The sequence below is a fragment of the Protopterus annectens genome, chromosome 3.part0 (assembly GCF_019279795.1).
Source record: "Protopterus annectens isolate FY-2018-M chromosome 3.part0, PAN1.0, whole genome shotgun sequence".
NCBI classification, from domain to species: Eukaryota; Metazoa; Chordata; order Ceratodontiformes; family Protopteridae; genus Protopterus; species Protopterus annectens.
The window spans coordinates 785166717-785183622 of NC_056731.1; the positions used below are offsets into that span (position 1 = coordinate 785166717).

General features: G+C 40.2%; 1 protein-coding gene across 2 annotated transcripts in view; it reads right to left on the reverse strand.

Annotated features, from left to right (window-relative positions):
- LOC122796555 (palmitoyltransferase ZDHHC11-like) overlaps positions 1–16906 on the reverse strand; it is a 1296289-nt gene that overhangs the window by 487120 nt on the left and 792263 nt on the right. For both annotated transcript variants that reach the window (XM_044065129.1, XM_044065131.1), the window contains exon 4: positions 12589–12690. In XM_044065129.1, the coding sequence (XP_043921064.1) occupies positions 12589–12690 (102 nt within the window). The remainder of the gene's footprint in view (positions 1–12588; positions 12691–16906) is intronic.

The following is a 16906-nucleotide window of genomic DNA, read 5'->3' on the forward strand; positions in this document are numbered from 1 at the left end:
TGGAGACAAAAAAAAGGAGAGAACGGAAAATCATTAATTAAACACTTGGTTCACATATATGCAACAAATGCATTACCAAAGCACACCAAGATAATAATAATAATAATAAATAAATAAAAAAAAAAAAATATATATATATATATATATATATATATATATATATATATATATATATATATATCTGACAGACTTCACATGAAATTACTTCAGTTTTCACTTTTTTGAAATATTTTTTCCCTAAAATACAGTCTACAATTAGCTTCAGGAAAGGAGTAAATTCTTCCAGCAAGCCAAGTTACTTCATTTCCAACTCTGACATTTAGTAATTTAGTATTCTGTACTACGTACTGCTGCTATGGCTTTCCTTTCAGATAGCTGTTTCTTTACACAATTCAAAGAAAGTGAGAGCCTAGGAAAACATTTCTTACACCACAAATTTTTAGTTGGGAACCTTGAACACTTTTTAGAACACCAGAAAGCTTTTCTACAGGAATTCCTCCTAAATAATTTGAAGGAAAATGCCATCATCAATACATTTAACCATTTTTCATATTTTTCTCTCTCTCTGTAAAATCACCCATAAAGAATTTAGTGCCGCTGCCTCATGAACTCTGTATGAGCTCCTACATGTGATGCTGATGTATGTGGATGAGTAAATGTGGTTCCCAAGAACAAAACAGAAACACTGCCTTGTGGGCATTCAACAACACAGTCCATTTTCAAGAGGTCTGCTGCATCTACCTTACCATTTCAACCTCACCTTGTCCACCTAGCATCTAGTGTATCAGCTGAAAGATTTCCATTCAATCAGCTGCCAGGTAGTATGTAATGTACAGGTTATTATATACACTGTGTCTGTGAGTAATCCAGGTAGTTTTCATAATTCACACAGCTGGCACATATGTGACCCACACCAGCATTTTGCACCAATGGGGGGAACTGGGGAGGGGATTTCCACAGAGTCATCCAGTTGATAAGTATATATACACTACCAACTCTAGAGCCCATGATGGTCCAGTAATGTGAATAGTGGACAGCTCATAATGGTGTTTGCTGTTGTGTGTCACAAGTGATGTCACATATGCCTTTCAGCCATGGCTGATGACCTTCATCTGCAGCCCCCATACAGTGGCAGAGACTGCATACAACACTGCACTAGAGTAGACAGGCAACATTGTTAAATACATATTCATTGTGCAGGCCTTGCTTCTCTTCTCTGCAGAAACTTGGTGATGTAATGCAGTATACTTCTCAGACATGCAACAAGCTAATTGTATGCGCCACATTATACAATGTGATGCTATGTAAACAATTACAGTAAGGGGTGACCACAGCACTGGCCAGCAGTGGAGAAGGAATCATGTGAGGAGTTGGAGGATGTTACTGTTGCAATGGGCTCCCAAGTGATGCAGAGGCATGTGCAATATATCATGGTGCTGGTAAAGAGGCAGCACCTGGTTCACAACTACGAGCCATAACAGGATGAACACAGAACAAAAGGGATGTATGCACTTAGACACGCAGGCTATGCAATACAGTACATGGATTGTGCATCAGACATTACCTAACCCACAATAGCCAGGAGGTGGGAACAGGTTATAATCATTTGTACAGGTGGTGGGCACAATGGCATGGAACAGTAATACTAGCATAAGTGGAGGATTCAGGGGTGGTGCCTGTGGTAAGCCTGTCCAAGGCTAGGGCCCAGCTAGGTATCAGACATCATGTACTCTGGTGATGTTGTGGAGCTTCCAGAGGTGGAATGCTAGACAGATGTAGCATTTATCCCTGCAAAGGCAGGTGTGGAGGCATGCACTTCAAGGAAGGCTAAAGCATGTGGACTTCATATGCAGGTCTGTGTACGGGCGCCCCGCTGTGTGTTCATGGCAGGTGGTTGGCTGTCAGTATGCTCAGCCCAGCCAGGGTATCCATGAGGGGATATCTACTGGGGAATGGGCCACTGCATAACTCTGAGAATCTGATTGTAATGTGTGTGGTGAGCCAACAACTGAGCTGGACAAACATCACGCACATCCATGGGACCTTCCACAGCCATGAGTTAAGGTGATGGTGAAACTAGCAGAGTGTCGCACATGGACACATGAATGACCATAGTCAGAGGCAGTGGTGACAGTGGAGCCTGCTATGTGCAAAATGCACCAGTGCAAACCTGCAGTGTGCAAATAACCCCTATTTTGTCTATGCATGCCATGTGTAGGTAACCACAAAAACCCACTAATGGTCACTAAGTGAGCTGCCATGCCTTGTAATGACAGGAGATATTTATTTTGGCCATGAACATCTTCATGCAGTACACACAGCACTTCTGACAGGGTCCAAGTAGTACTCATCTATGCCTGAATCACAACCCTGCACAACTGCTTGTCAATACCTACAGAAGCACAAATATCATGAAATACCTGTGCTTCAGTTCAATGATAGGCACAATGGTGCCTCTACCCAATGCCATGTGTATGCACCTTAGAGGTTGTGCATCTGTCAGATGCTACCAGTGTTTCTGCTGCCTGTTGACCATGCGTGTTATGTGCATAGGCAAGACGTCCTTCACTAAACACAACTGGTGCAGGAAGGCCATCCTGGGCCTCCTCAGTCCTTTCAGCTGTGAAGGAGGGGAATGTCAACTCTATCGTTAGTGTTGCTGGCAGTGTCACTGTGTCCTCTGTGCACAATGTCATCACTGTCAGCCTCTACAGAAGTGCTGACCTCAAGCATGTACAGGCCAAAAATGCCTTTGCCTTTTCCAGCAGAACCTCATTAATCATACAGATAAATTTAACTGTGTGCAATCTGGTACATGTGTGACTCCCATCACCAACTGTACATCAGTCAAACAGCTGCATTCCAGGAGTATACACATACTATTAGCACATACATACCTGTCCAGTGCAGGATGTTCCCCTTTGTCCTGATATCGTTGGGTAACAGAAATGCAATATGCTGTTTGACAGCAGATTGAGCAGAGGTGCTTTCCAGTGATGGCCTGCAGTGATAAATTGCACAGCTCATATGGTGCATCCTCCACAGATGCATAGACTGTCATCACCTGTGTTGCAAGTGTTTGGAGCTACCAATATGCCAAATGACTCATATTTGCCACTGTAAACTGGGGCATCCTCAACAAACACTAACTCAAATAACCAGTCTGGCTCCCACAAACAAATCACCTCCCAGAATTAGTGTGCTGTCAGTGCCATCTCTGACTGACTGTTATTAGGAACTGCTCTATCTCTGTAAGCTAACAATGTATTGTGGGAGCAACCCCAGTGGCAGAACTGGCAGCTATGACTTGTGCACTGTGCAGTTATGTCCACAGACATTATTTATCTGCTGCACCATTTCCTGCCACACCTGTCTCATGAAGGCTTTAGCTGTATCAAGGATACACCTGGCATTTGTCCATAGTTCTGTCGGCAGAACACTTGTTTTCTGTTTTGTAAATTTCTCAGTGTGCCATCATTCTTTTGGTTCCATGACAGTTCCAATACACCTCTGTGAACTTATGTTGATCTGTATGTGCGTGCATATACAGGACTGCTCGTGCTGGACAACACTTACCATTCCACTGCCCTCACCATCCCTCTGGTAGGTATTGCCTTTTTCAATACACTGCAGTGATATAGCTGCTACAACATTGTGACAGACTATTACATAAGGGAAAGTGGTCCACATACACTGCTCCCTACAGCAGTTACCCATAAAGCTACAGACCTAGCATTCACTGCCATGTGGGTATGCAACATATGACTGTATTGCATGGTCTGCACAGTTGTCTCTTCAACCAAAGGACTATGGTCTGTCATACTTGGACAGTGAGGCACCGATGGCTATTCCTGCCACTAGGGGACCAGTGTCAGTTCTACCTATTCCCTGTGGCCTTGATGTTTGGACATACCTCGCTCCCCACACTCCTGCAACATTTTCTGCCTGTTCACCAAATGTGCTAGCCATCCTCGCCACAACACAGTCTGGCATATACCTGCCAGAACCATTATAATGTTGATATACAGCAAACAGAATGGGGTGACAGCAGTGCATTGCAGCCATAAATGCTGGAGTTGTTCATTCAATATGGTGTACATTAACAGTTCTCCTGTCTGCTGTAGATTTTCCTATATTTTTTTATTCTGCAATATCCTATAGTTGTAGTATTCAATCTGTTTTTGGAGTGTGGTCACTGACAGTATGGAAACCACTGTGTTTTTCAAGTTTTTAAGGGGTGCCTAATGCAGTGATCATGCTAATAAGTTAAGAATGCACAAGGGTCTCTGAAATGTGATAATAATGCAATTCTTTAACATCATTATGCCTTATGCATGTGCCCTCTTAATAATTAAGGTGGGCACAACCTTGTAGATGGCACATGCTACTACACACTTGCATCACAATAATGGTCATTGGCCCTCACACTACCCAGCTACCTGTTGCAGTAATGCTATGACACAGGGCATAAAGAAAGTGCGAGTCTGTGGGGGTATGGATGTGCAGCTATCACCCTCACATGTGCTAATAACCACGTGCATTGTACTGCCATACACGGGCACTGTGCAACTGTGATGTTTGTTAATGCATGTCAAGTGGTATGAGTATCATGCAGTATTGCACCCCACCTATCATTTTCACTCCTAGAATTGACCTGGCAAGTAGACAAGGATCTGAGTATGACAATGCTCCTGCATGATGCAACAGGGAGACTACAATCTTTCTGCACTTGTTGTACAAACCTCACAAGAAGTGCATGCTGGGGAATAGCTATGAGGGTGGCATGTATAAAGGTGATGCCTGGTACTCACTGGCCAGGGTGGCCAGTGGTGCCATCAGCATCACCCCCTTCTTGTGAGAAGGCACTTCCCAGACCTTCTCTGTCAATGGAAGAAAAAGCTAGGGGCAGGCAACTTGAACATTACCGTAAGGATTAATTTATACTGACTCATGTTACAGTAGGCCTTAATGCGTAGGTATAGGAAGTTTATGATGTCCATGTTTATAATGTACTCATTAATGCGTTGTGTGTGTTTTGCAGCAGAGGAGATTATTACAACTAATCAACTTCCTGCCAGAGGTGGTAGACCACAGTCTCCAGGCATCATGGTAACTGTAATATGCTACTGTCAGACATATCTCTACTATTCAGTACTGCACCACACAGTTTTGCATTGCTTAAAAGTTAACCACTGCATACTTTTCACTGCTTGTAGGAGTGCTATATATGGTTTAATGACAGCTACTTAAAGCTGGAACAGTCCACTGAAAAATGAATCAAGAAAGGGTGTCAAAATGGTTATGGAAACTCTCATTACTAGAGTAGACTGTTGTGACAGTAAGAAACATTGTTTTAGCTAGTACACTGGTGTAGCTGACTAAAGTCCTGACTATGAAGCAGGCAACCCTGGCTCACTTAACATCTTGGGTGTCTGAGGTACTGGCATGGAGGATGGGTGGGCCTGTCCATGGTGGGAAGAAGGGTGAGGTAGGTGAACAGGGGCAAACAATGAAATTGGATTTTCCATGGCATAGGCTGATGAAAGCTGCTGTGAAATCCTTCTTGAGGGTGTGTGGGCTGGCATGCCAATGTCAACCCCTTGCAGAAGTAAAAGGCAGTTCTGTGTAGTCTGCCCCTTGTGCATCTCACCCCAGGGCATTACAGAGGCTTATGTCTGGGATTAGTGCCTGACAAAAACCTCTCCTCTGCAGCAATATTACTCTGCACCAGGACTCCACAATCTATTCACCAGCCCTGAACATGGGTTGGAGAAAGTCCAAGGATGTTAAGAGAGCTTGGTAGATCTGATGAAGGATGAGAGTCACTGGTGGCAGCCAATAGTCAGCTGTGGGATTCAGGAGTAGCAAAAAAAAAAAAAAATAGAAAAAAGAAACAGAACATTTCTCATATCAATGCTACATTTACTTGGGGCATGGGTGTAAGATATATCATAAAGAATCAGGGGGAGAATACCTGCCCAGTCAGATTTTCCTGGTAAACAATGCCAATACATAAATAATTTAGAAAAGTAAAAAAGGCAGTCATGGTGGAACGTGGAGCTCTGTGAGCTTAAAATATACCCCTATATTACAGCATAGTGCTGACAACTAACTCTTATATAGAACAGTGTGATAATATCTTTGAACTCTCGATATACTACAATGATGTGCTTAAAAAAAACATCACAATAACACTTTTAGAATATGCAGCAAAAGCAATGGGTTTCATGTATGGTATTCTTTAGAAGAGAGAAGACTAACCTACTGGAAAGCACTAGGAAGCCTTAAACTGATACAAGCACTCAACTCTTTTTGTTAATAAGGAAAAAGGAATCACAGGCACTAAACAGCCTATAATTGCAAAGCACCTTGCCAAGGTACGGGAAAACAGCTCTTGTACTTAAAAAAAAAAAAGCACCTGACCATGTCCAAGGGTCAGCTTCCAGAGATCTCTCCTGTCCATCTGGCGAATCGGGACATACTGGGGCAATGCAGCAATTTTCTCATGTACACAGACAAACCTCTTCTGCTACCACCCAACACTACAACCTGCGAGAGATGCACTTACATAGCCAAACTGGAAGCAAAGCTCTCTCCAGCCAAGACTGTGCTAGACAATCAAGAGAAGGTTAACACCCACACTACACTTCAAGCAACACATTGCCCTTCAAAACCCTCCCTACCAACACCCACACATAGCAGCACTAAACAAACATATGCGGAGGCCCTTAATATTAACTTGCCCAAGCAACAAGGACCTCTGAAGCTGAAATGCAAACAAACACCAATCACAACCAAAGTATCACATAGCTCACAACACCAATGTGCCACCCAACAACAGCCCCTAAGGCAAGACAATGTACCAAACACTTTAGTCATAGGTGACTCTATAGCCAGGCACACTGATGTCCCATTCACCAGGCTGAACAAGGAGAAAATTACAGTCAGCTGCCTGTCGGGTGTCAGGATACACCACATAACGCATGCACTCAAGTCACTCCACAAGTACAAATACGACTGTCATTGTCCATGTTGGAGTGAATTACTTGAGACATACATCCCTGGACTACATGAAAAGAGACATGGAAGAGCTCTCAGATCATGTGGCTCAGGCAGGTATGACCCTAGCCCTGAGTAGCATCCTGCCTTTGCCCAGAATGATACCACAGTATAAGGACAAAATTATTGACTTCAACAATTGGCTAAGCTTCTGGTGTCATTCAAAGGGGATCCAGTATCTGTCTGCCTGGGATAACATGATCGACAAACCATGATGCTTTGCTAGAGATGGTCTGCACCTATCGCCCCTGGGATTCAGGTTACTGGCTAAGGCTCTTGCCACCCCTAGTGCCTTTTTTAGGCAAGGCTCAAAGGACAAAACCACCACCGTAACAGGTACAAGTATGCAAAATCTGAAGGTAATGCTACTCAATGCTAGCAGTCTAAACCTCAATATGCAGTCTCCGAAGGCACTCCTAAAAATGGAGAACATCGATATCTGTGCAGTAACTGAGACCTGGTTCAAGGCTCTAGAGAGCACCCCTGCAATAGCAGGCTACAACTCTTACCACACTTTTCGGACACCAAACCAGGACCGAAACACTAAAGGTGGAGGAGTGTCCATATTCACCAAGATATTCACACCTCCAGGCTAGTTGCCCAACACAGTGCATCCAAAATTCTACAGGTGCAACTAATACTAGGTAATACTGCAATCCAAATTGTAGCTTGCTACAGATCCACCTACCATGCCCAAAGATTCTCACTACACCTTTCTAAACATACTGGAAAATATTAAGATACAACCAAATACCCTAATACTGGGTGATTTCAACTACCCTGCCATTAACTGGGAAAACTACTCGTGTACCAACAACTTTGCCCAACGGTTATTGGAATTCATAAATTCCAATGCCCTGGATCAACTAATCCATAGTCCCACCAGGGGCTCCAATATCCTGGACCTGGTCATTACCAACATGGGAAATCGATGCTCCACACCAGTGGTCACCCCCTTGTTGGTTAGGTCTGACCATAAGCTAATCACCTCTGACATCCACATCCAACCCCCACCCCCCAGTAAGGAAACATCCGTAAAAAACTTCTCCAAGGCCAACTTCATGCTACTTAAGTCAGAAGTGACAAACTTCATGACACCCATGCAGATGGGAACTGAAAGTTCGACTGCTGAATCCTACATTAAAGCACTGTATGACCACATCCACTCGTGCATGAATCGTGCCATCCCAAATAGAATCAAGATGCTCTATTCCAAAAAAAAAAGGAAGCCAATCTGGTTGTCCCCTGTCATAAAAAACTATACAACAGAAGGAAGAAACTGTTGTGGAAAAGAGGAAAATTCCATAATGCAAAATACTCCTTTACCAGCCTCAGTAAGAAGCTGAGATCTCTCATAAAATCCTCCAAAGCTAGTTACAAAAATAAAACTGCCAAAGATTCCAAAGACAACCACAAGGCATTCCATAGCTATGTCAAGAATCTAAATTGCAATGCTCTGAGCTACAACAGAATGGCATTAAATATACTGAACCCAAGGACATTGCCAATATCCTGGCAATTCAATTCAGTGCCAACTTCACCCCTCTCTCACCCCTAAAGGGCCCATCTCAATACAGAAAGATTGCCAAATTCCGGTAATTACGGCCAAACAAGTAAAAATCTCACTCTCCAAAGCTAAGAATACAGCATCCATGGGACCAGATGACATCCTGGGCTGTGTACTACATGAACTACAAAATGAACTGGCACCTCACCTAAGTGCCATGTTTAATCATAGCCTCATCTCAGGCTTTTTGCCCACTGAGTAGCGCACAGCTACAGTTATCTCGCTCCACAAAGGGGGATCCACCTTGGATCCTGGGAACTACTGTCCCGTCAGTCTGATGAGCCTGATCTGCAAGGCCATGGAACGTATTATTTTGGAACTTATAAACAAAGACATTGGCAACCTTCAAACACTGAACCCCACCCAGGTTGGGTTTGTGAAGGGCCGATCATGTCTCCTGAACCTGATTGACTTCTTCGAATCTGTCTCCAGAGCTGTGGATGAGGGTGAGGCAGTCCACACAGCCTATCTGGACCTCGCCAAGGCCTTCAACACCATCCCCTACTCTGGAATCATAGATAAACTTACTAAGCTTGGTATAAATCCCTACGTCACTCAATGGGTTGCCAACTGGCTTACTGACAGAACCCACACAAAGTAGCCAACTCCAAATCCAGCTCCAGACAAGTAACAAATGGAGTACCTCAGGGTTCAGTCCTGGGACAGTGCTTGTTTGGCATCTACTTCTCTGAAGTACAGGCCAACACTGAGGGACTCTGACTAACAAAGTTTGCAGATGACTGCAAACTGGAAGCCATTATTGAATCCCCAAATGATGTGGATATTCTACAAAAGGGCCTTACAGAAACAGGTGCTTGGTGCCAGAGCCATGGGCTCAAGCTCAATGCCAAGAAGTGTATAGTTACCCCCTTTGGAAAAAAACAAGTACCGATGAGAATTACCACATAGGTGGCAGTACACTAAACACCAAAAGTGTGATAACAGCCTTAGGAACACAGGTGGATAGTGGTCTCACCTTCGATAACCACATCACCACAACAGTCAGGAAATCCTTCTATGTGGCACACCTCATCACTAAGGGCTTTTCATCTAGAAGAAAGGAGGTCATTGTCCCACTGTACTCATCCCTCAATAGACCCATCATAGAGTACAACACCCCGTTTGGTATGTACCTCACAAGACATCTGCAACAACTGGAAAGGCCGCAGAAACACCTCACTAAAGGAATCACAGGACTAAAGCAGACGCCTTATGGTGACCGACTAAAAAAACTCCAGCTATACTCTGTCGCATATCGTCTATTCAGAGGTGATCTCTGCTTAACATACAAGGCCATGTCAAACCCAGAGCTGTTGGACATGCTACACTTAAAGAAATCCCAATCCATCAGAGCCACATGCTCCAGGGACCTAAACCTTGTCATCACAATGAATAAAACATGCTGGAGGGATAGGTTCCTGACCCAGAGACTCACCATACTCTGGAACAGACTGCTCATACATGTCAAGCGGAGCACCTCATTGGCCCTCTTCAAAAGGAACCTTGACAACTGGGTGGGAGATAGGAAATTTACCCTGGGGATCACGTCAGTCGCCCTGCTAGACAGGGGACCAGGGAAGTAAATATTGTGGGAAGAAATAGCCAGGGAACTGTTATGGCTAGGCCTGTATAGGCGCTAGGGCCGACAGCCTAGTACAAACCTATGAACTTCTCTTAGAAAAATGTTTGCAGGGCTCTGGCCTTACAAAGGAAACAATTCACTTTATTAAACAAGACACATCTTTATTAAATTATCACTTATCTCATTGGCAATCATATGTTTACATAAATGAAAACAAATCACACCGACAATTTCAGTTGCAAACGTCCCTTACAAGTATTACTATATACATATTATGTAAGTATTATAATTATAAATCTATCCAGTCACTGTCAGTCAAACATTACACAGCTAATTCAAATCCTGCCTTCTTTTAAACCTCATTTCTCGTCTGCACGTATTGCTCCCACAACTTCCATTTTTTATATGTAACTTGCAAATACCTTTTTCTGAAGATCCCATTTCAGGTTGTTTCATCTCTGTTACTACATTTACTACTTCTAGTACAGTCTGTTTACTACATTCATTACTTCTAGTACAGTTGACTTAGACTTTGATTTCCATTTCCTAGTAATTGGCTTTTTGGGAACCACCATAATTAGCCTCAGCAAGGCCTTACTATATCAAGGCAACACCGATTATGTATCATAGCTCAAAAAAAAATAATTTCCTTAGTCATATCAATTTGCTCACCCAGTAATTCTGATAGAGTAGTCTGCAGGGAATGTTTAAAGTCTGCTCACTCATTACACTACCAGAAAATATGTTCCCAATTACCTCTTTCTTCCCCATCACACCTCCATTTGATGTCTACCTCTGGAAACCAATCACTTTAGAATATAATACTCTGCAACATACCTCTCAACTCTACAGATTTTCACAGAATGTCCAGATTTTTCATCCATTTTTCATAAAATTGTGGTTTTCTGGCAAATTAGTGGCAAATGATTAAAAACTGAAATTAAAAAATGACAGACATTTGAGTTTCAGATTTCATGCCCTTCAGAAAACTCATGCTAATACAAAACCTGTTATTCTATCAACTTTCTAAGTCTGAAAGAGCAATATTTAAAAATTGTCCCTATTTTTGGGCCTTTGTCCCACTTTTACTTATGGCTTTCTCCAGATTTCTTGCTCTAAGAGGTTGAGAGGTATTGCTCTGCAACCAAGGTCTTGAAAAGTGGAAATATTAAAAGATACAATCCATGACTACTGTGGTATAAAAGCTACTGTGGTATAAAAGCTTGTTGCAGAACAACGAAAACCTCTGAGCTGTATTGCAGAAACAACTTTTAAACTAGGACTCATGCTACTAGTGATTATTTTAATACTCTGCCCCTTGTTAGTTTAACTCCCACAATACCTTACATAGCTTCAGCTTATAACGGCTAATAAAATTATCCATAAATCTGCAGCCGGACCTGCCCTCTACTCAATGTCACAACTATTTGGCTAAATGGTTCCTTAGATAAGAGAACAAATGACTTTTTATCAAGCACAGACCTTCTAAGATTGCAATTCAAGGTCTGTACTGTTTCTCCGTAGCCAAAGTCTGGAACTCTCTACCTTTAACAATCAGAGTCAACCAAAATTTTTCACATTTTAAATTTACAGAAAAAGAATATCTATCAAAAATTTGATCTGCTCCTGCTCTAATCCTAGCTAAATACATACTTCTCTATATCACCTAAACTCAACTAACCTTTCTTCCATCTATTTCAACCTTTCCTACATACCCTTGTTACTTATTTTACTCTCTCTTGCTTCCCTTTCCTATATCGCTTAGTTCCTTCCTTAGTAACTATTGCTCCTATTTCTTCCTAAGCTTCTCTTCAACATTTTATAGTAAAGCAGTTATCTCTTCAATAGAAATGCCTGCTCTTGTTCATTCTACATAATGTACAACTCTATGCTTCTCATTACATTTCTGTGTCCTGTCACCAATACTTATTTTAATTATTTTTTAATGTAAATACTAGGGCATTAGGCATGTATCTCAGTTTTCTTTTTTACACTGCATTTTTCTTTTACATTGTCTTTCATTCATGTTATGTTACTTGTAATAATACTGAAATAGAGCTCATTGCATGTTTTTGTACACTACTGAAGCTTTTCTCCCAAGGTCTCCACTGAAAACGGGTACATCTTTGGCCCAGCTGAACTTTCCTGGCAAACAAATGTCAATAAATCAATAAATAACTAAATAAATAACCAATTAAATAAATACATGTACACATTTTACTACCACAACTGCTATTTGCAAGAAGTAAATGAGAAAAGGTAGTAAAAATCAATACACACAGTTCCAAAACTGAGCAATGCTTGAAATGTGGTAAATATCACACAGTAAAGCAGCTTACAAGGTGGTGTCACACAATCAGTGGCTTCCATGTCCCCTTACCAGTAGTTCTGTCCTCCAACACAGTTGTTCAGCCACTTGCAATGATGATCAAACCGTGAGACACATTTATTACAGGCACTACAGTGTTTGGCTTTTGGTTCCCTAGAAAGAAAACACAATGACAGACTTAGATATGGAATGAAAAACTGTTTCTGACTTACAATATACTTATTAATTGGTGCAGAACTCCTTCGGCTTGTAGAGATCATACAGTGCATAACATTTTTCTGTCATTATTTCAAACAACTGAAAACAACAGGTTTCAGTTCTTCGGCAGCCAAATACAACAATATCTTGGACAAAGCAATGAAACTGCCACCACTGCAGTTGTATTTGAAGGTGGAAATTGAAATTTCTTTGAATAAAAACATTTGAACATCACTTGATTGTGTTACCTTAGTTTAAAAGGGTGAAAAAGTACAGTTGTGTAAAGAAATCACTTCATCAAAGACAGCAACAGACTTTTGCAGTTTTGAAATTACTGGTTTGCCCTTGCCTTTTACACATCTGTTGTCAGTCTATTTTTTTTTTAAACGGTACCAGTGTTTCTCTTGGCAATTAGTAATACCAGTTTTGTGCTGGAATGACTGACACTGGAGGCATAAAAGCCATGTGCATAAAATGCACACAAAGTATATAAAGGTAATTTACATTTATACAGTTAATATATATGTACATAGCTGACAATGTTCTTTTCTCTGGAAATCTCCCAAATACTGAATCTGCCAGATAAATGCTGATGATAAACCAAATAAATAAGGAAAATTTGCACTAAACCATTTTAATTTCTGTCCAAACACTCTCTAAAGTCACACCCACAAACTAATTCCATATAAACTATGTTCTTTTAAGGTTAGGGCAGCATAAAATAGACTGTAAATAAACAAGGACTATATGTGTACTGCTGAACCAGTCTTTCTGAGAAGAAAAATTCCATACATTCATGCTACACTTGCTGACAGAAAGCAATTAAGTTATTTACCTAGTCTATTTATGTATTGCAGCTAACTCCCAAAAGCAATGCATGTTGTTTAAAATCCTTAAGTTTAGTCTACTTTACCATATAATCAGGTAAAACATTCCACTACCTCACAACTATTTCAGTGAAGCAGAGGTTCCTATAATCAGTCTTAAAATGTATGTTTTCTGTCTTCCCATTAATGTCTTCTATAACAAATGGCTTGTCATTCTACATACCATTTGCATTCAAAATCATGTCCTTTCTCTTCTTCCCTTTAAGTTAAACAGATATTTCCAGTTTTCTGCCCCTCACATTCAACATCTTAGTAACTATTCTCTGTAATATCTTAAGATAAAACAAAAACCATACAGCACTTAACAGAAGCACAAGCTACAGCATGCATCTTAGCATGGATAACCTTTCTTTTAGGTGAACCAAAGTCTATGAGTGTGGCTGTCAGTTTGGGACAATTGTTGCTATTATGAGAGTAAAACTTCAGTATTTGATGATGTACATAGTTTTGTGTGCTAGTATTACATTAATAGGTTTTTGGGGTGTATTTGGATTTTTTTTCTGTTTGTTTGAGGGATGTCAGCAAAATAGAAATGTTTTGTAAGATATGAAATATGCTGAAGTGGATATGACAAGAAACAACTGTATAAAAGATCAATCTGCCAATCATTAGTTTATGCATATAACACAAAAGCCGGAACTAGCTACTCAACAAAAAAGCTGTTACACAAAAGGTGGGGATAACAACTTTTTGACATAATGATGCATTGCATATTATCTTTAAATATAAATGGTCTCACAGATATATACAAAAAAAAAAGATAAGAGTAATGAACTGTATTAAAAATGTAGAGTGCACATAGCTTATGCTACAGCAGATGCATTTGGAAAGAACCTACCATGAGAATTTGATAAAGAAAGGTTTTCAGGAAGGTTATTCAGTAGAATACCTGGGACAATGGAAAACTGGAGTACTTGTATTAATTGCTAGAGGAGCTCCAGTAGTGACAGAAGAGGATAAAAAATACAATAAATGGTAGATTTTTAATACTAAAGGGCTACTGGCAGGGGTGGAGGATTACCCTGACATTTACTTATATTCCACCTAAAACTGCTATAATGGAGCTTAAGAAAATTTTGGGAGAAATAATCAACTTTCAGCAGGGAATATTACTTATAGGTGGGGACTAAAATTTGATCTACAACAGTAAAGATGTATTGGGGGAACCGGAAAGGAAAATATAACAAAGGAGGGTAGACTTTTCAAAAAATTTATGAAAATATTTGGCATGGAAGATGTGAATTCAGTAACAGGAGTTCAGAGTGAATTTACATATTATTCCCCAAGATATAAAAAATGGGCTAGGCTAGACAGAACTTACATTTCACATGAACATGTGCATTTAATTGAAAGTTTTGATACACATACAATAACTATTTCAGATCACGTGGCAATAATAACTAAAATAAAACACAGGGCAATGAAATAAAATGAGACACTGGTGTTTTCCCCACCTATCTGTTGCAAAGAAAGGAATTTAAGGAATGGATAGTTGGAAATTATTTGGGAGTTATTAGAGAAGATATAGTTTTTCTCTGTAAATACAGCTGTGGTGGGATAAAATTAAAATGGAGTTTCAAAATAGAGTGTAAATAAAAGAAAGAAAATATGGTTAAGAAGTAACAATAATTGTTTAGAGGGACTAACAACTATTAAAGTTTTGCAGAACAGTGAAGTCTCATAGAACAAGATGAAGAGCAATTGTAGAATGCTAAACAGTAAATAAAGGATTACCTCAACAATATGTACAAGTTTTAGAGTGTTGTTAAGCAACTGTTTTTTTATAAAGACTCCAGAGCACAAAAACTTTTAGCACAATGACTTGGGCAACAGGATGTAGAAGGGGTTGTTGCCAGGCATAAGGAGCCTATAACAAGGAAAATAACAGAGATCCTATAAAAGTACTAGAAAAATGTCAGAAATGTTATGAATGTCTATATAAAGCAGAGAAATATGGAAATCAGGTAAAGGTACAAATAGAAATCTTAATGGAATAATTAAATATGCCAAGGTTAGAGGTAGATGAAGCTCAATTACTAACACTTAGGATTGGAGGAGATTTGATAAAAATGGAGACATATAAACAATCCACAGGAAAATCCCTAAGAATAGATGACATTCCTGTGGAAGTTTGGAAGCTAGGAGGAAATAACTGAAAAAGCTCTGGAAGGATTTAACAGTATTTAAGAAAAGGACAAGCAAGCACCAAAATCCTAGAAGAAAGCCGTGGTGGCTGTAATACCTAAAGAAGGTAAAGGCCCATCAGATCCAGCTTCATAAATGTCCATTTCAATCCCAAGCCATTATTATAAGGTGCTTATGTCTTTAATGGCTAAAAGAATGGCAAAGTTGATGCCAAATCTGACAAATATGGATCAATGTGGTTTTGTGAAGGGGAGGCAAACATTTGACAATGTTAACAGAACACTGATGATCCAGAGGAAAGACGAATGTAAGAAAATACCACTGTTGTTGGTGAGTCTTGATGCAGAGAAAGCATTTGACATAGTAAGCTGGGAGTTTATAAATAGGGCAATAGAAGCATTTCCATTCTCTGATAAAATTATAAGGATGACTATGAGGGTATATGAGGGATTGGAGATGAAAATTAAAGTGGGTGGGTTCCTCTTTTATAATTTCTGTTTGAGCAGAGGAAACAGGCAGGGGTGTCCTCTTTCTCTTTTATATTATATTCAGAACCGCTGGCAAAGAAAGTCAAGGATTTATTTGTATGGTAGTCAAGAAAAGCTGGCTCTAGTTGCAGATAATATTACTTTATAACTGATAAAACCAGGAAAAAGAGATTTTAGTTTTGTGTAACAATTTGAGGCAATTTCAAATCTTTTCAGGATGCAAAATTAATGAAGCTAAAACAAAGGCAATAGCTGTAAATTACATACCCACACGTGGATTGGTTCAGCAATATACATATTTATGGGAACATAATAAAATGAAGTACTTTATGGATTAAAGAGGATTCTGGTGTGGCCGCTAAGGATATGTGGGAAGAGACTAAACAAAAGCTAATACAAAAACTGAGAAACTGGATGTTCTGTTATACAGCTATGTACAGCAAGATACAAGCAGTTAAAATGTTTTTAGTCCCTTTAGTTTTATACTCAGGTCAAGCATATTTTTATCAACTAGAGGAGAAGTTTTGGATAGCAATTAATAAACAGCTGAAGTATTTTATTTGGGAGGGGAAGACAAGAGTCAAGTGAGATAAGCTGATTCCTCCAATAGAACAAGGCAGACTGGGATTACCCAATTTGAAGGGATATTTC